At 45.0% G+C, this 27,970-nt stretch overlaps 1 protein-coding gene across 1 annotated transcript in view; it reads left to right on the top strand.

Moving 5' to 3' along the window:
* The first annotated feature begins 6,696 nt into the window (after nucleotides 1-6,696).
* COMP (cartilage oligomeric matrix protein) overlaps nucleotides 6,697-27,970 on the top strand; it is a 103,089-nt gene continuing 81,815 nt past the window's right edge. The window contains exons 1-2 of the mRNA XM_085640005.1: nucleotides 6,697-6,857; nucleotides 14,064-14,149. Coding sequence (XP_085496131.1) covers nucleotides 6,785-6,857; nucleotides 14,064-14,149 — 159 coding nt within the window. The 5' untranslated portion in view covers nucleotides 6,697-6,784. The remainder of the gene's footprint in view (nucleotides 6,858-14,063; nucleotides 14,150-27,970) is intronic.

The following is a 27,970-nucleotide window of genomic DNA, read 5'->3' as shown; positions in this document are numbered from 1 at the left end:
TTGGCAGTCAGTGAACCCATATTCAAATTTCGAGCGCCTTAATGCATGCCACTTGAAGCAGTGTGCCGCATAATGCTTATTAATTAAGGTGTCTGTTTTCCAACCTTGCCTCTACGTTAGACTTAACCTACCGAGCCCCCAATGTTGCTTTATTACAAAATGATAATTTCATTCCGAATTCTGAATTACAGGCTCCGAAAACCTAATTACCAACGCACACTTTTAACCAACCACTTTGAATTTATGTATGCGCGACAGAGGGGTTTTGAGCATAATTGTTTCTAATTTATTCTACATATTTTACATGAGTCAAATCCGATTATGTTAATCATTCTGCCTTTCCTTTGTACGTGTCAAATGTGTCACTGAGCAGCGTACAACAGAAAAAAACCAGTAAAACAGCAGGGGATGTGTGGGGCTGTATGTCTGTGTGCTCACGCCGCCACCCATGTGATATTCAGGGGGTACGCGTTCAGCGTGTCTAATCTAGGTCTCAATCCAGACCATGTTTTCTTGATAACCTCTCCTTATGTAAATGAATTCCATTTAAATTCATTGCATGCATATTTATCTTGGAAATCCTGAAAATCAGGACTGGATCTGGCAGGCCTAGATCTGCTGTAAAGTGTGTTTAATCTAGATCAGATTCCAGGCAATGTTTTCTTGATAACCACTGCTTATACAAATGAGTTACATTTAGATTCACTGCATGCACATTTAGCTTGGGTATCCTGAAAATCAGGACTGGATCTGGCAGATCTGTGGTAAAGTTTGTCTAATCTAGACCTGAATCCAGGCCATGTTTTATTGATTACCATTGCTTATGTAAATTACTTCCATTTAGATTAATTGCATGCACATTTATCTTGGATATCCTGAAAATCAGGACTGGATGTGACACTCCTAGATCAGCGGCAAGGTGTTTCTAATCTAGATCTTAATCCAGGCCATGCTTTCTTGATAACCACTGTTTATGTAAATAAGTTCCATTTAGATTCAGTGCATGCACATTAATCTTAGCTATCCTGAAAAGCAGGACTGGAGCTGGCACTACTAGATCTGGGGGAAGGTGTGTCTAATCTATGGTTTGTTTTCTTGATAACCATTGCTTAGGTAAATGAGTTCCATTTAGATTCATTGCATGAACATTTATCTTGGGAATTCTGAAAATCAGGATTGGATCCGGCACTCCTAGATCTGCGACAAGGTGGGTCTAATCTAGATCTGAATCCAGGCCATGTTTTCTTGATAACCATTGGTTATATAAATCAGTTCCATTTAGATTCATTGTATGCACATTTATCTTGAGTATCCTGAAAATAAGGACTGGATCCGGCAGGCCTAGATCTGCGGTAGGATGAGTCTATTCTAGATCTGAATCCAGGCCATGTTTTCTTGCTAACCACTGCTTATGTAAATGAGATCCATTTAGATTCATGGCATGCACATTTATCTTGGGTATCCTGAAAATCAGGACTGGATCCGGCTCTCCTAGATCTGCAGTAAGGTGTGTCTAATCTAGATCTGAATCCAGGCCGTGTTTTCTTGATAACCATTGCTTTTGTAAATCAGCTCCATTTAGATTCATTGCATGTACATTTATCTTGGATGTTATGAAAATCTGGACTGGATCTGGTGATGCTGGATCTGTGGTGGATTCCCCTCATTTACTCTTAAATGATGTCAGCGAATGGGATGGGTTAACTGGTTCAAATTTTTGTTGCGTAAGTGAGACTATAGGCTCATTCAGCTCACGATGGGTGTATCACTCAAAGGCTCAGGTGGTGAAGGCCGGCTGTTGCTGGCCATTGCAATACATTTTTTCCTTAAAATTTCACATCTGCGAAAGGATCTGCTTCAGGGAAAAATAACTTGCAATTATAACAAGGACAAACCTATATGGCCAACGGGACTGAGAGTAATGTATAGAAAATAAAACAATTGTCCCGGGGGCTCATTGACTGAGTTACCCTATATATCACTTATGACTCCCAATGCAATCTGTGAATTACATCCCATCGATTCAATGGTAGATTTAATTAAATAAGAAATGAATTCACCACCAGCCACTCTTCTCTGTAGTTGCAAGTGTTGTAATCAATCCAGTGTATATCCGGTGCAATATATACATTTTAATTAGGGCAGGTGACGTGGTGTTTCTGTAAAGTGAACATACATATATTCAAACAATGGACAAAAAACACTGTAAAACACCCTGGTTGCTCGGACACAGATCATGTTTGAGTAAAATATAGCATTAACCTATACAGAAAATTCTAAGTCTGAATGCATCAAATGGACAACCATGGGGAAGGGGTGTCAATGTTTTGACCTGAAATGACTCCTTGGATCTCATCGGCACTTGGTCATCTGTCTAATGCACCTCGGTTATACTCTTTATTCTAGAGGACTACCGCCATATTGTCAATAGCAAGTTCTTCCTGAGTCACGTGTCAGAAGCGATCCTGATCACAGCCCGTCTCAGCGTGTAACCATCAAGGCAGAACGTACACTGACCTCGTGGGTTAACAAATCCTAGCGCTGAGATCAAGCCAGCTCCTGAGTAATCAATAATCAACGCGTGCACAGGCTTGTTGTTGTGTCCCTTCTGGTATCCTTATCATGTATGTGAAATGGTCTGTTGGACATAGTATCATAAGCAAAGAACCATCTCAAAGGGCTCCAGAATATTGATCATTTCCTTTAATGACATGGCGAGGAAATTGAAATCCACTCGGCGTGGAGTTCTGCTCCTTTTCTAGTGGTCTTCCACGAAGCGAGGCTCCGGCAGATGTGCCTGGGGGTGCAAATGTCCAAATACAAATTCTCACTGCGCAACACCCACATCCTTCGCTTCAGACATTAGAGCCAAAAGCTCAAAGTAAAGTCATAATGTTTTTCACTGCAAAACACGTATGACTTCTCTGGAGCGAAAAGTGTCCTTTGCATAGAAACAATCTTTTCAAATCCTCACTTCTGTCTTATGATCAGAAGGTGTGGAGACGGCCTACTGAACTTGGCCATTTGTGGTCTCTGGACAGCTGAGGTGGGTATTAACCAGACTTGGGAAGCCATGACTCCCCCTCTCACGCCTCACCGGCATCCCGAGCAGAGGTAGCAGAATACTGTAAGCAGTGTCTGACATAAATGCTGTGTCCTGAATATCTTTTACAAAACTATTGCCTCATAGGGGGATGGTTTTCCATTAACTCCACACATGCAGTATTTCTGTCAACAATAGTTAGGACTAAGTATTTCTGTCGGATGACAGCCTGGTTACAATATTCTGGTTTCATCCCTCTGAAGCTCGGGAGAGAATCTTGGCTTCCAGCTTTAGGCAAAAGCCCTTTAAGGCCATTTTGAAGAGGATTCTAACATTCACATCATGGACAAATGCTTAGGCACTTATTACAGAAGAAATAGCATCAGCACAGGGAGGGGTTTAGGCAAGGGGTTTCTCCTTGGGCGGGCAAAGAGTGGCTGACAACAGTCTTTTCCAACTCTCTGGGACTTTTCCACTCAAAGGGCCCCTGAATAACCAGGCAAAAATATTCAGCTGGGCGGAGAGGACCATGTGATGTCCATCCATGCGGGAAGGGTCTGGGATTCTCTGCCATCCCCTGATTTATCCCTAGAACATCTGCCGGTTACCCTTGCATGAAAAGGATGCTGTTGGTGGGAGGTGGACTCAGTTCAAGTGCTGGCCCTGTACTGATGAGTGGGAGGTGGAGATCAGCTGGCAGCATCGTGGGGCGGCTTCTGCCCGCAGGATATCTGAACCGGTGCTTGCCTCAGATTGTAACCACCAAGGGCTGTGCAATGAGCAGACAGCTCCCACCATAGGCAGTACCATCCGCACTGGGGCATCTTTCTGCAGTGTCATGTGTGGTTGTCCTTTGTGTGCAAGGGGTGCTGTGTGGTATCTGGGTGTGTTGTTAATGCTGGCTATACAGAGTAGCTATCAGTATCCTTTGTGCAGCGTTTACTTTGTAAAAAAACAAATGAGTGCAAGGGCTCAAAGTTCTTCTTAGGAGCTTGCTGCGAATGCCGGGGTTGATGAATTCCAAGGCTGCCTAGCCTTGGTTCCACCCCATGCCTCTTTATTCCTCCACTGTGCACTTCCTGTGTCTTTATCTCATGAATACCAAGTCTGCGTGGTCTTTATTTCACCTCAAGCCTCTTTCTTTCACCCCCTACACTTCCTGCCTCTTTATCTCATGACTACCGAGGCTGCCCGGTCTTGATTTCACCTCATGCCTCTTTCTTCCAACACCCTATACTTCCTATCTCTTATCTCATCAATACCGAGGCTGCCTGGTCCCGATTCCACCCCATGCCTCTTTCTTCCACCCCCTACACTTCCTGTCTCTTATCTCATGAATACCGAGGCTGCCTGGTCCCGATTCCACCCCATGCCTCTTTCTTCCACCCCCTACACTTACTGTCTCCTTATCTCATGAATGCCAATGCTGCCTGCTCTTGATTCCACCTCCTGGATCTTTCTTCCACCCCCAACACTTCCTGTCTCTTAATCTCATGAATACAGAGGCTGCCTGGTCTTGATTCCACCTCTTGCCTGTTTCTTCCACCTCCTACGCTTCCTGTCTCTTTATCTCATCAATACCAAGGCTGCCTGGTCTTGATTCTACTTTATGCCTCTTTCTTAAGCGACTCTACACTTTCTGTTGTTTTATCTACTTCATTCCTACATTCTCCCTTTGTCACTGTTTTACTATCTTTCTCGTCCTCCTTCTTTTCACCTTTACCCTTTCTTCTGCGTTTCTCTCTTTTTCTGTGAGTCAAAATCCTATGAGGATTAAGTCTCAGTCCCCAAAAATGAATGCCGATGTCCAGCACCTGCAAGCACCGGCACAAATAAACCACTGTCTGTCTGAGTTATGGAACGCTTGATGCAAGAGTGTTTTGAGTGAACGAGGGTTTCACCAGGACTCTCTGGGAGAACTCAAGTTGGATATATACTGAACTAAGGATAACATCACTGCTCCTGGTGGGGACAGGTGCCTGTACGCATCTTACAGGAGCTACGGCCTGCACCTGTAAAGACTTAATAACAGAGCATCTCGATAAAGAAAAGGAAGTGCCTACGATTTGCTACCAAAAATGCAAGCATATCTAAGAATTAAACAATTTAATATCACTTTGTAAAATGAAAAAAGACACAAATAAGCCACACTGCGGCGGAACAGATTTCAGAAGAAACAGATTTACTGTTCTATTTTTTGAGCTTTGTATCTAATGTTTTATTTCAACTCTCTCGCTATATATATATATATATATATATATTCACTTAAAAAACCATAGGTTTCACACATGTTATAGTTAGCTGGACATTTCCCTCGTAAAAAACCAATGAAATTCCCCCGTTATAGTTAGTGCAGGCAACTATAACTCACACGACCGCAATCCTCTGCTGATGACGTCAGATATTACATCACTGATTACATATGTGTCTTTCTGAAAAATAAATATTTGTAATATATGTATAGCTAAAGATTAATGGAAGAAGACATGGGTAAATAGGTGTCTTAATACAGTGATGTAATATCTGACGTCATCAGCAGAGGATTGCGGTCGCGTGAGTTATAGTTGGCTGCACTAACTATAACGGGGGAATTTCATTGGTTTTTTACGAGGGAAATGTCCAGCTAACTATAACATGTGTGAAACCTATGGTTTTTTAAGTGAATTTGCAAGGTTTTTTAAATGCTAATTCCTAACTATAACGTGTGTGAAATCTATGTTTTTTTAAGTGAATTTGTACGGTTTTTTAAATGCTAAGTTATGTATTTATTAATATTTTTTTTTTCAGGTTCTTCCCCGTGCGCGCACGGTGCGCACACGGTGCGCGCTTATAGATATTTATATGCTTTTAAATGCTATTTTCTCAGGAACTACTGAACAGATTGACACCATATATGCAAAAGGCACATGCCTGACCTGAGGACTACCTCTCTGCCAAATTTAAAGTAATTCTGTTCAGCTGTTCGGGCTGCACCTTGGACTAAAGGTCCCTATGGAAAAATGCATGGGGAAAACGCGTTTTGGGACCCCCCTTTTTTCTCGGCCCCCGCTTGACTAATCACCCCGAGACTTTCAGGGTAGGAGCGGAGCGCCCCACCTATTTTGAAAAATTCGCGAGGATTCGTCAACCGGCGCCAAAGTTATTCAAAATAGAATTTTCAGATTTCCCATGGAAACACGGTCCTAACTATAACTATCTACTGGCGACCGTCAGTAGATTATATATATATATATATATATATATATATATATATATATATATATATATATAATATTTATCCTGAACAGCTAATTCTTTCATAAGGCCTATAGGGCTGGGAAAGTGTCAGTTGCATATCTGATACAGGATTGACTCAGCTTCAGCCCTACAGGCCTCCAACAAGTATATTCTCGAAATCTTCTAATGTCCGTGTAGGCCAGTCCCCTCTGCTTCCCGCTTGCCTCTCCATCTCTGGGCGAGGGCACGTTTATTTTGCTCCAGAGGTTGGTGCCTGCCAGTTCTCACTGGCGAGCTCCTCATAATGGCTTTATCACATTGCTTATTTCTGTAACTTCCACACACAAGACGGGCAGCCAGAAAGTGACGTGCGCCCTGCTTTGCGTCACAGAGTAAATCCTTCAGGGGAAGGAAAGAACGTTTAAAACTTGGAAACAGGTCTGGCGCTGCAGACACAACCACAGACCGAAGCTGCAAGCGGGCTGGGACATTCCTGTCAGGGAAGCAGGTCTTCTGGACTCCAAAATGTTTCTGTATTTTTGGTTGGTCACTTTCTTGGCTTTTTATGGCGCATCAAGTCAATCGTCCACTGGAAGAGGTAAGATCAAAATGCAATGTCTGCTGTGCATTGGTCAAATAAAACGCATTAATCTGTTTAGTATTCTTTTAAAACAATTTTATAGCGCCGACATGCTGTTTTTCTGCAACTTAGGTGCATTGAAATTTCATAGACGTGAATTACTTCCGTTTTTTCCCCTTACTTATAACTGATTTTAGACTGTCTTAATCCAGGAAATATTGATCCTATTAACAAAGATTTTTCTCTTGCTTAAGACTGTCCATGACACAGAATATATAGTCTTAAACTGTCTAAGATGAGGATAGTACCCTTTTCGGACAGGGCCACATTTCCAGCCGTAATATAATCCCAAGGGTGTTTTAAGGCAGAAAATACACTTTTAGGACTGTCTTTGGTTACTAGAGATAGCCTAAAGGCTGGTTTAGATTGCTGCGAAGACTCGAGCGAGAATAAACGGCTTGTAAACCAGGGCCATTTTATCTGGTTTAAGCCAGTCCTAAACCTGTTCCAAAGGAGCTATCCAGCGGCGCTCTAGAAGGCTGCTATGCTTGATGACGTCACCTTGGGTTTTAAGACGTACTGTGATGTCATTCACAGGCGGCCCGTCAAAGCCAGAAAGCTGAGTCTTAAGAATAGCTTAACTCCAGAACTACAACAGGCTGACGTCTGTTCTGGGCATCTTTTAGGACTGTTTTGGGTAAGGTCAAAGCCCCTTTACTGGTTTTAGGACTGTCCCAAGCCAGCTCAGGGTATGCGTCTTGTGCAATGTTTCATATCTAATCCATAGTTTGACCGAAGGTCTTCGTGTGAGCAAGAAGCAGCCATTATGTGTTTGAACTCAGACAGGGCTCCTCACCGGGGTCACACAGGGTAAAACGTCCCTACATCTGAAGACAGACCCTTAGAGGACCTGCCTGCGATGTAAATAACATGCAGCGCTCTCCTCTTCAATAGAATTCTCAGAATTCGAGGCGGGAAAACTGCAAACCGATTCCAGCGCGAACATTTATTGTCTTAACAATTATTGTCGCAGCGCCCGCGTTCCCCGCTCATCTGACACACGCTTTTGATTCCTTGTTTCGCTTTCTTTTTAATTCATTCTTCATGTTTTTTTCGCTCGCTTACCAGTTGTTTTGTCAACAGGTGTGGCACAGCAACCCACACCAGGTTCTGTTTGGATGTGGTTTGAAAAGTGTGGTACAGGGCCACCCCATATCCTGTGAGAATGGACCAAGGGTTCACACAGCAATTTGTAACATGTCCAAAGGATGTCCTGCTAGGATGTCAGTTCCACAAATTTCTTAAAATATTCCCTGCTGGGGCAACTTTTAAAAACTCGTGCAATGTCCGCTGATAGTTAGTGATTGGAGGGGGTTGGTCTCCTGGCTAAGTGCTGCAGCGTATTTATCAGATCACGCCGAGGGCCTAATTACGACTTTTGGCGGAGCGGTGACGTGGCCGTGGCAACCGTTGCCACTCTGCCGCCGAAGGTCGTTGCCGCCCACCCGCCAGATTACGACGAATTTTGTGGTCTGGTGGACAGGCGGTGTGGCAGTCCCGCTGCGGTGCATCTCTGAAAGAGGCACTGCAATGGGAACGCCACACAGGGTTCCTGCATGCCATTGACTTGAAAGTCCATGCCGTGAATAAATCTGGATGCATGCACCCAGGGGGGCAAATGTTGTGCCCCCCTGCATGTATCCCTAGGCTGAGGGGGCACAGGGCCCCCTTTGTTTCAGCATCGCCAGCCTTTTCATGGAGGAAAGACCTCCATGAAAGTGCTGGCAGTCCTGAAACTTGTAATATGCATGGCAGTGCCGCAGCGGCACCACCTGCATATTACATAGCCCCTGACCGCTTGCCACCGCCAGGGAACGGGGGTTCCCTTTGCGAAGCCGACAGTCCAATTACGGTCCGACCGCCCAAGTCATAGGGCGGTCAGACCGCTGGTGCAGCGTGGCTGGGCTGCCACTGCTGCGCCACCATGGTTCTGGCGGTCTTCGGACAGACTCGTAATTAGCAGGAGCGGCCTTCATGACTCATGGGTGGGGGTCACGCGGGGGGAGGTTTAATTTTAATCATATAAATGAAAGCTTATCTTAGCCGGCCTGATCCGGTCCCGCGTCGTCTTTGCTTCTCAGCTCCTCGCAGGTAGCAGGCAGCCTCCCTCCCCTCCCCTAAGCCAATCACAATTCTGCAATGGCAGCATTGTGATTGGTGGGAACGGCACCCAGCCAGGCACCTATGGGGAGGCCATTTTTTCCATGTAGGTTGCATGCAGCCTACATTGAGAAAATGGCAGAGTGCGCATGACTGGTTTGGTCGGCCCTAAACAGTCAGGGCCAGCAACATTGGGCTAGCCACTCCTCCCCTGCCCTGTTGCCGGACAGCCCACCCGCCCGCCCCCAACCAAACACTTCTGCTTTCTCGCAGTGCGAGAAGCAGGACTATCAAATGGTATCCATACCATTTTATGTTAGTGCGTCTCGCACTGCGAGAAAGCAGTGGGGCGACGCTCCTCCGCTCACATGGAGGAGCCGATGCTGGTAATTAGGCCCTTAGTTTCCATAGGGATAGATCTATAGTGTGCTGCGGGTGGACATGTTGGAATGTTCACATTTTATGTTGATCATGTCTACCGGACGTTGGATATGTTTACAGGACCTGTGGGATCTTCTGTAGTTATGTTAATCTCACCTGCGGGATCTTCTGTAGTTATGTTAATCTCACCTGCGGGATCTTCTAGAGTTATGTTAATCTCACCTGTGGGATCTTCTAGAGTTATGTTAATTTCACCTGTGGGATCTTCTGGAGTTATGTTCATCTTACCTGTGGAATGTTTAGGGATGCTGTGTTATTCTACAGAATGTTCTGTTTGGATGTACAAAGAATGTGCAACGTTCTACAGCTGTGCTACGCTCCTCTACATAGAAATGTTAGGCAAGAGTTTGGAATGGTCTACGTTATGGTCTGTTTGGATGTGATAACCATAACTATCCCGCCTACCCAATGTTGCCTCATCAGCAACCACTGACAATAGCGGTTCCGGAACGTCTCTTTGTTTGATGTCATCTGGTTGGGTTATAAATCCTATTGCGACATCATTCATTAGTTAAGGTAAGAATATATTTGACCGCGCAATCTGTCATGGAATGTGTACAGTATGCTTAAGAAGAACAGCTTTATGAGACCCCGAATTACTGATTGCCAAAGTCATTCCGCATTCCTTAGTGGACCTCAGCGTCCAACTGGTAATTGAGCGGATTTTCCCATACGTTTCCCTATACATGGCATTACTAAGGTTCTAGGTATCGATAATACCTGGACAGAGGTTGTAGCTGTCAATAGTGCAGCAGGTGCAGTGGCACCAGGGGGCAGAGGTATGAGGACCTCACTTCACCCATTTTCTGGTAGCCTTTTCACTATTAAACCAGTAGATGCGGGGCCCAATTTCCGTTCTTGCATTAGGGCCCATGGGGCCCTTGCTACGCCAATTCTCTAGTGGTGGGGAAATGCATTCCATTTAACGGACCCTAATAATGAGGGCCTATGAGAGGACGATGACAGCATGGGCACGGAGGAGGACACGGTGGGGTCCCTGGCGTCATCACTCAGACCCGGACCTCAGTCTGAGAGCGCCAAGCAACGCTGCATCCAATTCTGAACTTGATAGGAATTGCGTGACTTGCCGTCTGCCCTCTTCATTTGAGATTTTGTTGCATAATTGATTGTTCTCTAAACATATATGTCACCAGTGTGTTTTTTACAAGGCTAAATGTATGCAATCTTGCCTTTCAATTTGCATTGACTGCATGTATCAATTGTCAAACTTTCCACATTTAATTTTCATGGGCACTTTGACATTCCAGCCATTTTGAAATGTACCTACCATTGGTATTAGGGTATTTATTTATTGTATTTTAACAAATAGCTGCTGTTTTTGTTTCTGCATGCCTGAGAAAGTATGCCTCAGAAAGACATTTTTGAAAATTCTGAAAGCTACTGCAACATTTCCCCCAAAACTTTGCTGCTTCCGATCCACTGTAAGTTAAAGAGTTGAGATACTCTAGGCATTCACTCGAACAACTTACACAACAGCAGTGCAGAATGTTGCACTTGTCACTGTTTTTCGTACAAAGTGATAGAGAGAAAGAAGTGAAAGTGCCTGAGGTTCTGAGAGCAATCTCTTCTTTTCTTATCAAGCTAGGTTACAGGCTCGGGTAATAGTCTGGCAAACAAATATCCCAGCGTATGGTTAAGGGACGCCATTTTCCATAGTGCACTGTGCATACATACCATGTACAATATAATATGACATTTAAAAAAATTATATGCTCTTAAGGTAATTTTTAAATATTTTAAAAAACCTTTAGGATGTGATCTGTATAGGTGTCTGTAATATCCAAGCCTATACGAACGTTTTATCCTTTTCCTTTATTTTATTTTATGTTTGGTGTAGCTCTTTGGCTGATAGTGGCGTTGCCTGCCTCTGTTGATTTCTATGTGACTCCCTTGCAGTGCCTGTGGCTGGCCATAGGTGGTGTGTGACTTACTCCAGCGCTTCGATGGAGTACAAACGAGTCTGTTTGGGCTGCAGTCTTACTGTAGTAGATGAGGGATGAACGTTTGTAACCTACAACTGACTGGCCCGTCTGTAGGTGTTTTTTTCTATTTGCATGTCCTTCCTTGTGCCTCTCCTTAAACAACCCTTTCTTATGCCCACTCTCCATTGCCACACCTACATTTACATCTAAAATGTAACACTATGGGTGCATAGTTCTAGGGCACTCTCACCACAGAACCCCACACATGGCAAATACGAGAGGAGTAGGTATGCGTGTGTGTGTGTGTGTGTGTGTGTATATATATATATATATACACTTGTCCTATGTGAATTGCATGTATGAGTATGTGAAGTACTGATGCAAGAGTACTACGTCAGGGGCGTCGTAAACCCCAGCTTTAGCAGCTACTGTGGCGGTAGCGTTCATGATGGGCCTCTTCTGTCCGCAACTCGGCAGACAAAATCTCATCATTAATGGGAAGGTGAGTGAGTGAAAGGATGGATGGGTGGGTGGGTGGGTGGGTGGGTGAGTGAAGTGATAGAAGCATGGATGAATGAGTCAAAGGATGTATTTGAGCATGGATGAGTGAAAGGGAGGAAGGATGGATGGATGTGTGGGTGGATGGATGATGAGAGAAAGGATGGGTGGATGAGTAAGTGAAAGGATGGAAGATGAGTAAAAGGATAAATGGATGGTGGATGGATGGACGGACGGATGGAGTGAAAGGCGGATGGTGGGATGAAAGGAGGGATGGAAGGGTGGGTGAGTGAAAGAATGGATGAATGAGTGAAGGGAAGAAAGATGGATGGCTGGATGTGTAAGTGAAATGGTGGGTGGATGGATGAATGAGTAAGAGGATGGATGTAAGGATGGGCGAGTGAAAGGGAGGAAGGATGGATGGATGGATTAATGAAAGGGTGAATGGATGGATGAGTGAAAAGGTAAATGGATGGATGGATGTGTAAGTGAAATGGTGGGTGGATGGATGAATGAGTAAGAGGATGGATGTAAGGATGGGCGAGTGAAAGGGAGGAAGAATGGATGGATGGATTAATGAAAGGGTGAATGGGTGGATGAGTGAATGGGTAATTGGATGGACAGATGGATGGATGTGTGAGTGAAATGGTGGATGGATGAATGAGTAAAAGGATAGCTGTACGGTGGGTGAGTGAAAGGGAGGAAGGATGAATGATAGATGAGTGCAAGGGTGGATGAATGATGAGAGAAATGATGGATAGATGAGAGTGAAAAGATGTATCAATAAGTGAAAGGGTAAGTGGATGGATGGATCAATGGTCAATGGATCAATGGATGGACTGAGTGAAACAGTAGATGGATGGATGAATGAAAGGGTGGATGAGTGAAAGGAGGGATGTAAGGATGAATGAGCGAAATAGAGTGTAGATGAATGGTTGGATGAAAGGGTAGAATGATTGATGAGTTAAAGGGTGCAGGATGGACAAATGAGGGAATTGATGTATGAATGGATGAGCGAGTGAAATGGTGGATGGATGGATATGTAAGGATAGGTGAGTGAAAGGGAGGAAGGATAAATGGATAGATGAGTGAAAGGGTGAATGGTGGATGGGTGGATGAGTGACAGGGTGGATGGATGGATGATGAGAGAAAGGATGGATGTATAAGAGAGCGAAAGGATGTATAAATAAGTGAAAGGGTAGGTGGATGATGGATCAACAGATGGATGGATGGACTGAGAGGAACGGTAGATGGATGGATGAGTGAAAGGAGGGATGTAAGGATGGATGAGCGAAAGGGAGGGTTGATGGATGGCTGGATGAAAGGGTAGATGGATTGATGAGTGAAAGGGTGCATGGGTGGACAAATGAGGGAAAGGATTAATGAATTAATGACTGAAAATATGGATGGATGGATGAATGGATGAAGGGGGATAGGTAAGTGAAAGGATGGATGACTGACTTAAAGGATGGATAGGTTTGAAGATAGTTGGATATGTTTGGATATGGATGAGCAGACTGATGGACAAAATGAGGACAGACTGAACGTTGGATGAAAGACTGAATGAATGACAGAATGTAAAGGGGAATTGGTGATTATCAGAGGGTGGATGGAAGGAAGAAAATAATTAATCGATGCTCGGCCGGAAGAGACAAGCAAGTTCTTCTAGGGAGGATCGTAATGATTGGCTTCTCTTGCTTGGTGCCATAAGAGCTTTGGTTCAAAGTGAGGGGTATTTCATTTGTTTCTGGCTACTCTCCTATACTACATAGTATTACTACTTCTCATAAATGTCTTTCTTTAGATTCCCCTTCGTCTCCAAATATCCTGCTGCTGTGTGTGACTTTCAGGTACAATGATAATCGACTTATACCATTTGATTCCCAATACACTCTAAAGTACTATTGACTGATCTATGATATAGGTCATATACAATATATTGACCTATGCAATATATAAACAATAAATATAATTCAATAAGAAAAAGTCATCAATATAGACAAGTTATTCTGTAATCATCAAAGTAGTCATGCCAATCTGTAATCAATAGCTAACGGAAAAACAAAATACAGGTATGCAATTCTTTGGTTTGTATTAAATGTTTTAAAAGTATTTTGTCAAGCGCGTCATGTAAATAAAGTTTCACACATTTTTTGCTCGTGCAAACCTTTTTTTTTATTAGTGGCACACACGGAATCACAAATGCTTTCAGAGATGAGGCAGTCAAACACAGTGCTGAAGGAGGTCAGAGATCTGCTGAAACAACAGGTAAGGTGATAAGAAGTGAAGTATTTGTGAATCTGCAAATTCGCGACAGCAATGTAATTGAAATACTCTCTGTTCTCCAATCTCCTGATACCTCTCTAAAGCCCTGGTTATGAGTGGGACTGAAAGGGAGAAAAGGTACTTACCACACCTGGCAAATGCCATTTCCCCAGAGTGAGGGATTTAGGAAGTGCTGTACCTACCTCCCAAGCTGAGAATGCCCGCGAAAATTGTCAATTACGCGCAGAATTGGTGCATTCCAGATGCATCAGAAAATGCCAGATATTTTTCCTATGGCAAATTTCATGTGGTTTGACCTGTCAAAACGTAGCTAGAGAAAATTACGGAGCTTCAGTGTTTGCTGGACAATAATTCCACTCTCGGTCTAAATACAGATTTGCACTGGGTCCATGCAGCCATGTATAATTTTAAGTATAACTATTTATTGTGGTTTTGTTATGTATTGTATGCTGCTTTTAAGATCCTGGAGATCAAATAAAGCTTATTCTACTTATGCTAGGTTTGCACGGGGTTCATATTTAGCCACACATATCGAAAGAGGGCCTCACAAACAACTTCACAGAATGTTTTCCCTTTCCATCAACTATATAGAGATATAGCATGGGTTATAGCCATAGACACGATGCTATCTGGCATACAAAGTATAGTTCATGTGTGCAAATAGTTAGTCCATGGACTTGGTTTAGAAAAAAAAAAATCAGCTAAAAAACTTCAAAAATATTGCATTCTGGTGAGTATCATAAGAAACAAATCATACAATTCCTATTCACTATGTGTGATTTCAAATTTGCACAGTATATGTATGATATCTACACTTTGAAAATATGTGTAATATGAGCTACTGTCCTAAAATGTGTGATTTTACAATACAGTATTAATTTATGTTTAAATATTCAGGCAATGCTGACAGGGATGTCACTATATTCACAACTCAATAACTTCAGAAAATAAATGATTCAATACCCAAGCCCAGAATAGTTTCATACCCTAATACCAAGACTATTATCTTTCGATGATACTGTTATTTGGAGTAAATTTTCTTTTCTTGGAACTCATAAAGCTTTCCAGGAGTATTCTCCAGAAGCAGGTACAGACACATGCTTCATACTCCAAAGCAACGGTGTAAATTCCTATTTACACACATTCAACACATACATATCCTTAGTAAATCAAATTAATTAACTTTATTCGACCTTAACCCTTAAGGTCATAAAAGTGTGGAATTCATACATACAGTCAGTTAATATATCTCATTTTCATAACATAATAATCAGTAATTACAGATAAAAACAAGGTAAAAAGAGTTGGATTAAAAATATAATATTAAATTATATACTTAGTATACATTTACGAGGGCTTAAATATCAGGCATGAGAGTCGCTGCAATTTGTAACTTTCTTTTCCTTCATGGAGAAAATATTGTTCTCTGCAGAGGAATCCCTGACCCCAGACCCACTCATTTCAGGGGGTCCCTTCCCATGCCCACCCTGGAAGTTAATTTACACCTGCTGCTGCTGCTGGTAGTAAACCTCCACCGTTGTCTAGGGTGGGGATGGCCCAAACTAAAGTTTTTGAATACAAGCTAGGACTTTTGCTCCTTTTTTCACACTTCGGATGCGTTCAGTAAAACCTTTTACAAGAGTAAATTCACCTCTCCGTGAACCACAAACTTGGCTTCACCTTTGTGCATTTAAGTTGTATTTACGTATGCTAAGATTTTACAAATCGGATACAGTGAGTTTGGAGAGTATACCATTTTGCCAGAAAAATCTGAGGGGTTGTAGCTGCGGACCATGTAAACCCCTAAATGGTATTTGTGTATGTATGTATGTATACGATACTTCTATAGTGCAAACCTACTCAAAAGGCAGCGGAGAGCTGTACGTGTAAATGGTGTCCTTGCAAAATGATTATGACATAGGGCTAGTAAGATGTACGTGGGACAACTTTGTGATCTATCAAGCAATAACTTTCATCACTCTGTACTGCACATGATCAAAACACATGAATTCCATTATTCAAGTGTGCCACAAATATCTGGGAGGAAAGCCTGTCTCACCAAGGTCAACCGGTAATGATAGGGTTAGCAAGTGTTATATAAATGCAAACCTTTTCCTTCTATCTCTCTGTTATGTTTCTGAATCCAAATAACTGACTAACATATCCTCCACTCAAATGACTTTCATATTTCACTATAATAACTCACCACTAATCCTTTTTGGGTTCCGGAGTAGTGTGCTACTTGCAGAAAAGGAGCCAAGGAACCACCCAAGGTAAGTACCCAGGACCCCCATGGAAGCCGTGTGCAAAGTGGAAACACAGCTGTGTACTCAATGCAAGTAAATGGGGAAGTTGCGTTGCAGTTTTGAAGAAGAAGGACCCTTCCCAGTGGACCCTGAAGAAACCCAGTGGAAGATGGAAGGTTAGAGAGTCACACCACCCGTGGATACTCCAGGAACCAGGATACCTACACCAGGGAATCCAGGTGCATAGGTGTGAAGTGACGTCAGAAACCGCCGTAGACCACAATGGAGGACTTCAGTGAAGATGCTGCTGGCACAGAAGGTGAAAGAGCCCGGTGGAATCCAAGGATGGATTCTTGAAGAGAAGAACCTGCAAGCAGAGGGGACAGAGTCTATGCCACTCAGGAAGGACCAGTAGGCACGGAAGACCAATAACCACCGATGACAGAAGATGCAGGAGAGTTGATGGTGACCTTGTCGCTGCAGCTGTGAGGACCAGGCGGTGTTGTGGAAAACCAGGAGCAATTCACGAGCGGTCCCACATCAGAAGTCGAGAACCAGGGGGTCGGTGACCGGCGGGAGCACCAACAAGCCTTGGCAGCAGCAACAGACATGGAAAACAAAGAAGGTGCAGTGTTGTAACCAGCAAGGTCCAAGGGCCTCACCAAAATGCAGGAGAGTCAAAGCAGGCCCGAGCAGGCAGGGGAGCCCACTGAAGCCAAAGAAGACCCTCCAGATGACCCACAGGCTGAAGGCACAGGAGTCACAAGAGGATCTCGAGCAGATCACCAAGGATCAGGCCCACTGTGCAGAGGATGCGGTGTGGACGAAGATCTTGGTAGGATCAGATGCTGGAGGCTGGAGCTTCTTGTAGCCCAAGGATCTCTGGGGGACGTGCTGAGAAGACAGTGCAGGCCTCAAGGGAGTTGCAAAATCACCACCTGTATTGCTGAGCCTTTCGAAGTCCGTGGGACGTCAGGAGCAGCAGACCGGCCAGGTTAGTTGCAATGCCTGCAGATGCAGGGGAGTGACTCCTTCGCTACAAAGAAGATTACTTTGGGTGTCCTTGATGCCCAGTGGCCTGGAGAAAAACCTGGATGAAGCACAGGCACAGATGATGCAGAAGACTGGCAGGACAAAGAGACCAGGAGCAGCAGGATTCTTCCTTGATGCAGTCTTGGTTCCCAAAGCGAAGTCCAATGAAGTCCATAGTGCCCAGACGGTAGAAGTAGAAGTGGCTTCTGATCTGAATCTTGTCCCACAACAAATCTGAAGAGCCACCCACAGGTAAGCCCTTAAGTGCCCTAAGGAAAGGGTTGGGATGATCCAGGGATCCTTCACAGAGGAAGGGGCTGGACAGAGGGGATGATACTCTCATGTCCTTTGTCCAGTTTCACGCCAGAGCGGGAGTCAATGGCTCCCTGAACTGGTTCCAACTGGAGTATGGAAGGAGGGCACCAAATGTGCCCTTCAAGCAGACTGAATGGCGCTCGCAATCGCCCCCACCCTACCCCAGCACACTAAGTCCTGTCTGGGAGGTGGTCACACCTCCCTGTGACAGGAAACCTATTGTTCTACCTTCCTCTGCTCAAGCTCGAGCTTGGCTCAGCAGGAGGGCAGAATCATGTCTGTGGTCGACAGCACTAGCTTGCCGTTAGACCCTGGGAGGCTGGTACCGGGAATACAGGCGGTCTCCCTAGGGGAGCCCCCCAGTACATGGGACCCTACATCCAACACTGGAATCGGTGTTGGGATAGGATTCCAACATGTTTGATACTAAACCTGACCGGTTTTGGTGCACCCAGTATATAGTTAGACATCTTATAATTGACTTGATGTCCACTATATGTATTAAATGACTGACCGCACTTACAAAGCCTGGAGAATTGACTACGGGGTTTGTAGGGGTGTCCTGCTCATGCAGTGCACCTTCACACTTATAACCTAGCATCCTGCCTTCAGGATTGAAAGGCCTGTCTTAGGGGTGACTTATAGTTTTTAAGTGCAGTGACCTCAGATATAAGGAAACTTATATCTGTTGTAAGTGGTGCTAGCACCAGCTCACACAGGCTGCAATGGCAGGCCTGTAATCACAGTTTGAGTGGTCTCTCAAGGGTGACATAATACATGCTGCAGCCCATAAGAGACCCCAGGTTTACCTATGCCCTGGGTACCTTAGTACCATATACTTGGGATTTACCTGGGTACAGCAGTAGCCAATTGGGAGGGTACCAAGGTACTTACCATTGTCAACTTTAGGGAGAAAGCACAGTGACTGGGGTCCTGATTAGCAGGTCCCAGTCAGACTAGCCATAAGCACACAGACACCAGGCAAAATGTGGGGTAACCATGCCAGAAGGATCCTACCTTCCTACAAGTTTCTCCAAATAGAGCACGTGCAGGACTGTCAAAGGTCGTTAGTGGAAAGTATTGTGTCCAATAGCCCTTTTGCATCAGTAGTTTTGCTAATCACTTTTAGAGTTCGATATAAAAAAACTGTAAGAGTGTTGGGATACACCGATCAATTTGCGACTTTGCAGGTGTTTACCACCTTTCCCACCATCAACCCTAAGATTACAAATGCATAAATTCCAGCTTATTTATGTTTTTTTTTCCAGTAGTAGGTTCCATCTGCAAGTGTCTAGGTCTGCAGATCTTAATTCTATAAATCATCATTTGCCCTTTCCAGCTGAATTTTTGTATGCCCACGCGAAACTTACAAAATGAGTTGGCCTTTAATTTTAATTTTCAGCCACTGAAATCCATTGGGAAGAATAAGAGTCTGGTTGTGACTCAACTTCCTCCGAGGCACTCCCATATTCTCTGTCACTCTGCCCAAAATGGTAGAAACTCAGAAAAACATGACTATTCCCCATGCTCTGGTTATGGAGTCGGTCTCCGCATACCCCACGCCTTCATTTCGTTTACGAGCACGTAAAAATAAGAAAGATCACCATTCCATAAACATTTACTCATATTTAGAACTGTAAATATTGGGTTACCTCAAATAACCCCCTAGCACACGAAAAATTCATTTTGCCGTCATACTTGATTTTTAAGCAGATCTTTCAAATTTTTTAATTGTGTTTTGCACAGTTCAATATCAACATTTTGTGATATGATTTAAAGATTTTTAAATGAAGCTACAAAATATTATTTTCCAAAATTAAACAAAAAGGGATTAGAACCAAGAGGAAAAAATGTAGAATTAGATCACGCTTGGACGGTGTGGGAAAGTGCAATGAAACACCCAATTGCAGATGCCAGAGTTGCTGCATAATGTGTTTTGGAGATGTGAATCCGGATATCGCTGCTGAGATATTTTCCCAGTGTCACCATTAACGCGGATTTAAGAGCTCTCAGAACACGTAAGCGGTGTCGGCATAAATTTGTCTTTTGGATTTAGAAAGACTTCTTTATTCCCATGATCCACTGGCTCGGTGACAGCAGACAGAACATCACAATCCTGGACTGCTGGACATTTGGCACGGGGTGTCCGGTTGGTGCCAGAGTAAATCTGGTTGTCTCTGATGTGCAGGAACAACTTTATAAATATCCAGCAATCACTAGGAAACCTGTCTGGTTAAATTCCTACCCTTCTGAGGCCACAAGGAATTTCATAAAAGTTAATGGCCCTAGTAAACAGAATTTTTTTTCTTAGACTATTTCCTACTGTAATATCCTTATGATATTTATGCAACATCACACTGGGGTTGTAGAACTTACTTTTGAGGACAGTGGGGAGCTTTGAATTGTTTTATTGTGCCCTGTCAATGGCAAATCACAGATGTTTCAAGAGCCAGAGGTGTTGAAAATGTCTTTTTTTGATCAAAGTGTCATAGTCAAGTCAAGTGCAGGACCAAACACTGGATTGGAAACTCAGGGGAAGAATCATGTAAACATTAGCACTTCTGTAATATTCATCAAACTTTTAAAAACGTTTCCCTCCTTTTCAGCTCATTGTCTCCTTTCATTCACCTCCTTATATTTGTAAACAAGGGTTCTCTTACCTGAAGCTGTGCACTAGTCATGGCATGCAGGTAACAGCCATCTTGGTTGTGGAAACTTCCTTCCAGCTTCCTGCTGGACCTCCTTAATGACTCCATACACCAGACCTACCTGGCACCTGCTGTTCATGTTGCAGAGCAGTGTCTCCTGCCTGCACTCTGAGCTCTGGTGGAGACGCTCATCACATCTTCCGATGCGGTGATGTCAGACTCTGATCTCAGTGAAGGAATCAGCTTATCGATATAGCCCCTCAGACACCAGATGGTCTCAGTAAGCTAGGCTACGCCCCTTCATTTGATGGGCACAGTCGTGCCAGAAGTGAACCTCCTCTTCTCCTTTCGGTACTAGTCGGATGCTCAAAAAGTCAGTAACTTTCTCTATACGGCCCATCAGTAAGGAAGTGTGTTAGTTTGGCGATTGCTCGGCAGAAAACAGAGTTGGTTGTACAGTGATCCCTCTTAAGGACCCCACCGGTATGTTATGTGTGTTTGTAAACCGCACTATCTCCCGCGAGGGCATCCTGGCGTCGAGCAGAGGTGCATTCCTAGCCCTGCCCATGGAAGGTGGGTTAATTGAAAAGCCGGGTCTTCAACTTCTTGCGGCATTCAAGCAGAGAGGAGGAGGCTCTGATGTGGAGTGGAAGCCCGTTCCACGCTCCATCGCAGCAGCAGTGGTGTCCAAGTTGTACCCGCTACAAGCCGACCACTCCTGTCACTCACATTCATCTGCAAAATGCCCACTGCCGGTCCCCATTCAAGTCTCCTTGGCGGTCAGATTCATGAGTTCCACCATGGTCAGGCTGGCACAGAGGGCATGACATTGTGACTCCATACCGTTGAAGTACTGGAACAAGTACGTTACGCCCTCAGTGTCCTTGAACGGACCCACCGGTCCTTGCATCGAGTGGGCGCGGAGGTAGGGGCAAGGATGTGTCTGGTGGCTTGTCTTGAACTCATTCCATGTGACAATCCCTGCTGAGTTGGTGGGTCACTGAGTTTCCGAACATGGACCTCTATCTCAGTTGAGCTTCCAAACAAGAGGTAATAGTGATGGGCGAGCAACAGGTGACCGGAGTTAAAGGGGTCATCTATTGAATGATGTTACAATGTATCGAAAATCCTGCTGACACCGTCTGTAGCTGGCGATTGTTGGTGATTGTTTTTTGTTTAGCGATGCAGGGCGCGGTGGAAGAACTGTGTTTTTTTTTATCGACACTGGTTGGCTGCTTTAAAAGTGCACTGAGGAATGGAGGGTCTCAAAGATTTGCCCCAGGGCAGTTTTTGCTGAATTTCAGTCCTATCGTTGGGCTTGTGTGAGGGGTTACTTCTTTGCCTCTGGTTGAGGACACCTCTGGTGCAAGATGTTGGAATCGCAGCCTGGTGTGGCACGTGCATAAGGTGAAATCTGGAACAACACGCAAGCTCATACACCACTCGCAAGCATCACATAAACACTGTGAATCAAGACACGCAAACCGTACCTGTGGAACAAAAGACGACAGTGAGTAAAAAACGAATAACTATGGGCTGGTCATCGCAGGGCCTATACATTCACTCCTACCCTGCAGTGCATTCCAGCTCTGTAGGCCAGGCCTGTTTGTGTGCATTAGGAACCCCTGGAAAAGGTGGTAGTATCCAGCTGAGCACAGCTGTAGGACCTGCACCCATGCCATGGTAGATGAAATATGGGAAATGTCTGCCATGGGGCTGCTAGTGGCAGTGCAGTGCACTAATCATGAACCCTGCGAGGCCTCCTACAGTGTGGAAGAAAGAGCAGGCCAGAAGCCCTACTAGGGTGGATGTGAATAAATATAGTTCGGGTCACTGCAGACGTGGAAATCGAGAAATGAAGCATAAATGCAGCACAGGAGTCTCAAAGTAGTGAACCTACAAACAGTGCTCTGGAAAAACACAAAGGTGCAGCAGGTGCAGTGGTACCATGGCCGGAGGGCTGATTATCCCTGTATTTTATAATACAAACAGCAGCCGGTGGGGGCAAGTTCCTTCCTTGAACCAGGCCCATGGCACATCAGCTACATGACTGGGTCTTGGGACCTCTCCTAGGCTTTTAGGTCTTTGACCCCACATATGAGAAACAAGCATTTACAATGCAACGGTCTCGGCATTGTTAAAGTTAGAGCTATTGGCATTGCTCATGACATTATTTTTGTTTATGATTTTGTTTTTAAAACATTTAAAGAAACGGCATTGTTATTTACAATGTCAAAAGCTTAATCACTCTCAAATGCGAGACCTATTGCATTTGCACCCACACACACAAAGCCACCCACACACACAGAGCCACCCACACACACAGAGCCACTCACATAAAGCAACCCACACACTGCCCCCCGGCAGCATGCTTTGAGCCACAAGAAACATCCCTCGCGCGGCCTGCGCCACCCGTCCCCCCCAAAAAACCTAAACCAGCGGGGGAGCATGCCTTACAGGGGGCTGTTGGAGACAACACTCACAAACCAGATGTCACACAGCAGGAAGAAGAAACTGACGCCACCGTGCCACACCCCAGTTCACACGCAGGTTAGTACTTCACGTCAGAGCTCTCGCGTCATGTGAAGGTGACGTAGCCCTTCACCACCCTGGTTACAATTAGTGAAATACAACAACACACCAAGTCATTAAATGTCGCGAGCGAGACTGCGCAAGCGCAGCCTTCGCTAGCTGAGACCTAAAAAGGAAAAGAAAAAAAAGGAGAAAAAAAGAAGCAGAGATGAATAAGAAATTGAGAACTAAAGTAGAAAGAAAGAAAATGAAGGAAAGAAAAATAAAGAAGGAATATGAAGAAAGGAAAAAAGAAAGAAGAAAATCGGTGATACGGAGGTGGGGGAGAGGAAAGAAAAAATAACGAGAGGAATAAAAGTGATAAAAAGTGAAGAAAGGGAAAAGCTGATATTTTAGAGCATGAGAGAAAGTAAACGATTACAACAAAAACGAATTATTAAGAATAAGTTACACAATTGATTTAAATTACCCAAAGTACGTGAAAGGGGAGGGGAAACAAGAGAGAGAAAGCAGACAGATTTTTTTTTTTTTAAATAATGGGAAAGGGACGAAAGAGCAAAAAATAAACATCTAAAAGAATCCGAAGGCAAACAAACGCAGAAAGCGAGAAGTAATTCTAGAAACGAAGCGCACGAATGAATGGGGTGAACGGGGAAGTGTGATTTCACAGCCCTCTCTCCCTTCAGCAGCCCCGGACTCGCTCCACGTTTCATGCACACTTCCTGTCCCACACAAGGAAAGTTCTCGCCCCCCTTACCTTCATATCCTGCGGCACCGGGCGCTGTCCCCCATCGTAGCCCGACCTCCTGAGGGAACAGAACGGGTGTCCCAGCAGGGCACCAGGCAGCCCTGCCAGCAGCACCAACCTGCAGCTCAGAAGCTCCCAAAATCCAGAGCCGGGGGGAGAAGCGAGCCTTGTGCGAGCGAGCACCGCCCCTTCCTGTAGGCTGGCCCCTTGGCGGCGCGCACTGCAGCCCCTGCTATCCGAGCCCCCAGCAGAGCCCTCAGCCCCCGCTGGATCCCGAACCGGGCACGGCTGGAGATCCAGCACACGCCCCCGCGGAGAGTCATGCAGAAATCACTAGAGCCGACACGCGACGTGCGTGACAACCAGGGACCACGGCAGCGGCATTCCGAGCCCCGGCGTCTCACGGCGACCTGCTGCAACTCGACAGGGAAGGGGCCAGGGTGTGAGGTGACTCACCAGGCAGGCATCAGTAATGGGCTGCCTGGCCTCCTCGCCGCCCCCGGCCCCCAGCAGCCAGGAGAGCTGCCAGTTAACCCCCAAGGCACAGCCTCGGAATCCGGCTGCGCGCCTCTCTTTTCACTTTCTTTGGAAAACACGGCTGTGCTCTGGAGAGAGGCCGCTTCATGTCAGGGGGGCTAGCAGCGGAGATCACCCGTCGCCCGTAGTTGGGAGGGTGTGCGTGGCCTGGATTCATTTTCAGTGAACACACGATGCTCTTTCTCCTGTTTATTCATTCGGTTTATTCATTCAGTCATACGCCTACCGATGGAAGTTCAAGTTGAGCCAGCCGTGCAATGTCAAAGTGCCCACACTGCAACGTTTTAAAGATTGGGCGCTATAAAACGAACGCTACGATGTAGATGCCAACTTGTAAAACAACGTGCCTGAGGCATGTGTCAGTCTCACGCCTTTATCCCCTTCAAGCAAAACTAAGCCTACCAACAACTACTGCCTCGCCACATAAACCTCAGTGCCAATCTATCGTCCCCTCAGTGGAAGAGAGGGGGCAGAGGACAAGCACACCACTGCCTTTCTCCGTGGTGAGGCAGAAATGCCTCGGAGAAACGCAGCGGCGGTTTCGGATTTGGGGGCGTGTTTTTATTTTTCTCTCCTCTTGCCATTGGCTGGAGGAGAGAAAAACACGCCCAGCGAAAAGTAACAAAAAAACACGCCCCTGAATCCAAAAAGGACGGGGCTTGTTTTGCGAGACAAGCCTCTTCTCCAATGGCTGGCCAGCATTTAAGAGGCCAGCCAATGGAGAAGAGGAGAGAAGAGGGGCGGGTTCAAGCCCCTCTTCTCCAAGTCATTAAATCTCGTGAGCGAGACTGCGCAAGCGCAGCTTTCGCTAGCCGAGACCTAATAAAAGGATTGCATCCAGCCCTTCCCTGGCAAAGCGGGAGGGAATCAGAAAGTTCTTGTTGTGGCCGGATGATCACCGCTCGATGGTTCTAACCAAACACAAGTTGGTCCTGTTTTCGGAGACACCCTTCGGGCTTCTGACTGGCAAAACCGGGTTGACATGCAGGTATAAGCCCAGGTACAAACTTCGCTTCTGGAAGGTCCCTTCAAAGTGTAAACAGAACCTCCCCCTCCAAGGTGAGTGGAAGAAATGACAACCAATCCCAGAGGAAGGACGGTTGCTTAGAACGTTCCCTGCTACGTCACGCTGCCGAGACGCTTCCACCAGCGCAGAACGTTCTCACATGACCTGGTGATGTCAGGGCACCTAATGTACAGAGAGAATTAGGCCAGGTCCCTGTCACTTTCAGTTCTTCATGATTTTTTCTGAGTGAGCTCCTCCCTGGTTTTTTCTGAGACCCAGGTCTCATGTAGAAGTCTTTCCACGAATATAGCTATGAGGCAGGCACATGCACCCCTCCCCCCCCCCCCCCCACCAGAACAGCTCTTTCAAGCATCACGCAAATGGGGTTAGACTAACGCAAATTAGTCATTGTTCCCGCATTACCTCATTGACACCTTGTTGTCACGCTATTTCATGGTCCTTTGTGGTCAGCAGTACAATTTCTCGTGAAGTGCTTGAAATTGTGAACCTATAGTAAAATGAAACCAGCAGAAGCAGTGAGCATGTAGCTGCTGCCAGCGTTCTCTCCCTACCCAGGGTCGAGGAGAGTTTCCGTGCGAGTCACACACCTCATGAGATGCGGTGACTCCCTGCTGCCTGCAGACTCAGAACACGCTGGAAGTCAGTTAGAGACACACTGGGAAGTCAGTCAAAGACACACTGCGTCACACTGAAAGTTTCAAATACGCCTGGATGGATGTGAGCGTCAGTGCAAGAAAGAGGCTGGACATGCATACATGCTTAAAACGCATTAAAGCTGTTTTCAAGTGGGCTCTGGGCAATGATATCGCATAAAGCGGGATCGTTTGTGACCCCTATGTCGGTATGTGGATGTAACTGCTCTGATCTATTCACAGTAAGGTGTTACACGAAGTGACACACGTAAGATTTGAAATGTCACATTTTTGAAAACATAGTAATGTCACACATAAGCAAAATGAAAACTTGGCAGCCATGCTGGAAGGTGGCAGGAGATAAAGCGAGAGGTACAGATAGATAAACCAGCTTGAGAAGGACCCCTTGAAAGCTAAGTTAACCATGTATGGACCCCAAAGATCGTGTTGTATGAAACACATGGGTACCAGTTCTTTGGGGTAAAAAAAACACCTCCCTCCAAAATCCTTGAAGCTTCTGTGCGAAAGTCATTACTTTTGGCAACTGGAAGGCAAGGTCCCTTTTTTCCAGTGCTCCTGTCTGCCAGAGCAGAGGAAGCATACTTTGTAAGGTATCCAGAAAATGAACCATATTTTCCTGAAGTGAAAAGTACAAGACGTCCCAAGGTCAACAATGGGCTACACTTCAGCAGTTGACTTGACGCAAGACATTGGCCACTTTACCTGCCAAGCTGGTGAAACAGGGACCTCTTTCAAGCCTCTGAGGTTCCCTACATGGAAACAGATTGTGGAAATTCAACAAGTCGTAAAGAAGTGAGTATCCGCTGTCAAAAGATTTATTTGGCTACTCCAGGCACGAGGCGTCCTCCTGAGGGTGACATCTTCACCGACTCCACACAGTAGATATCGTTTACATGAGGCTTTCACAATGCAGAACTTCGAGCCCTGATGCCATGACCAGAAACCAGGCCCTGTCTTCAAATGTGCAGAAACACATCTAACAAAGAGATACTATTCTCAGACAAGAAACTAACACCGAATGAGACACTGTAGAATTGATACGCTAACATCAAAATCAACTTCAAAAGAGAGCAAATAAGACAATAACTTTGAATAAAACACTAACCTCAGCTATGGTGCAAACCTCCTGGGATTCAATATCATCAGATAAGATGCTGACCTTCTATTAAAACACTAACTTCAGTTAAGACATAAACCATGAAAGAATCACTAACTTCAGATAAGTCATTTGCCGTTGATAGGGCACTAATCTCAAAGGTAACGCTAACTTAGGATAGCACACAAGCCAAAAAGGAAAGACGAATGACCAATAAGACGCCACCAAGAATGAGACGCTAACTTCAGATAAGACATTAGCCTTTAGGGAGACACTAACTTTAAAGGAGTCACTAACTAGGGTAAGAGAAGCCGCCAAAGAGACACCACCTCAGACCAAACGCAGTCAAAAAACATGAACACTAACCTCAGATGCAACACAAACCATGAGTTAGGAACAAATTTCAACTAGAACATTAGCCTTGGAGGAGTCTCTAGCCTCGAAAGACTCACAAAATATGAAAAAAACCACTGAATGAATGAAAGATTTCGGATAAGAAACAAACCTGTTTTGAGGCTCTGACCTCCGATACAATACTAACCTCAAATAAGATTGTACAGTCACTGATCATACATAAAACAAGAATATTGAACAACAATAACCTCACATAAAATGTTAATCGATAATGAAAGACCTAGGAGCCGATTCATAATGCGATGTGTGCATTAAAGTTCACCTTAAGTGCTTTAATGTTTTTCTTAGTGCAAAACGTCACTACTGATGGACAGGATGAGGACTGCTGGAATGGGATTCTTGCAAAGGGAATTGGTGACTTTTCAAATTCCGGCAGCATGGATTTACCTCGGTCACACATCTAGGGTTGTTGGCGGTTGTATGTCCCGGGACGGTCCTCACCTAAAACTCATAATTCTGTCTGTGTTGACATTCCCCTGGCAGATAGGTTCACACCTTGGAAATGGAGGCAAATCTTTACCTGTCAATAACGGTAGTATGATCATTTTTGGGTAG

This window comes from Triturus cristatus, chromosome 12, assembly GCF_964204655.1.
Source record: "Triturus cristatus chromosome 12, aTriCri1.1, whole genome shotgun sequence".
In the NCBI taxonomy this organism is placed as follows: domain Eukaryota; kingdom Metazoa; phylum Chordata; class Amphibia; order Caudata; family Salamandridae; genus Triturus; species Triturus cristatus.
This window is presented reverse-complemented; position numbering and strand designations above follow the sequence as displayed.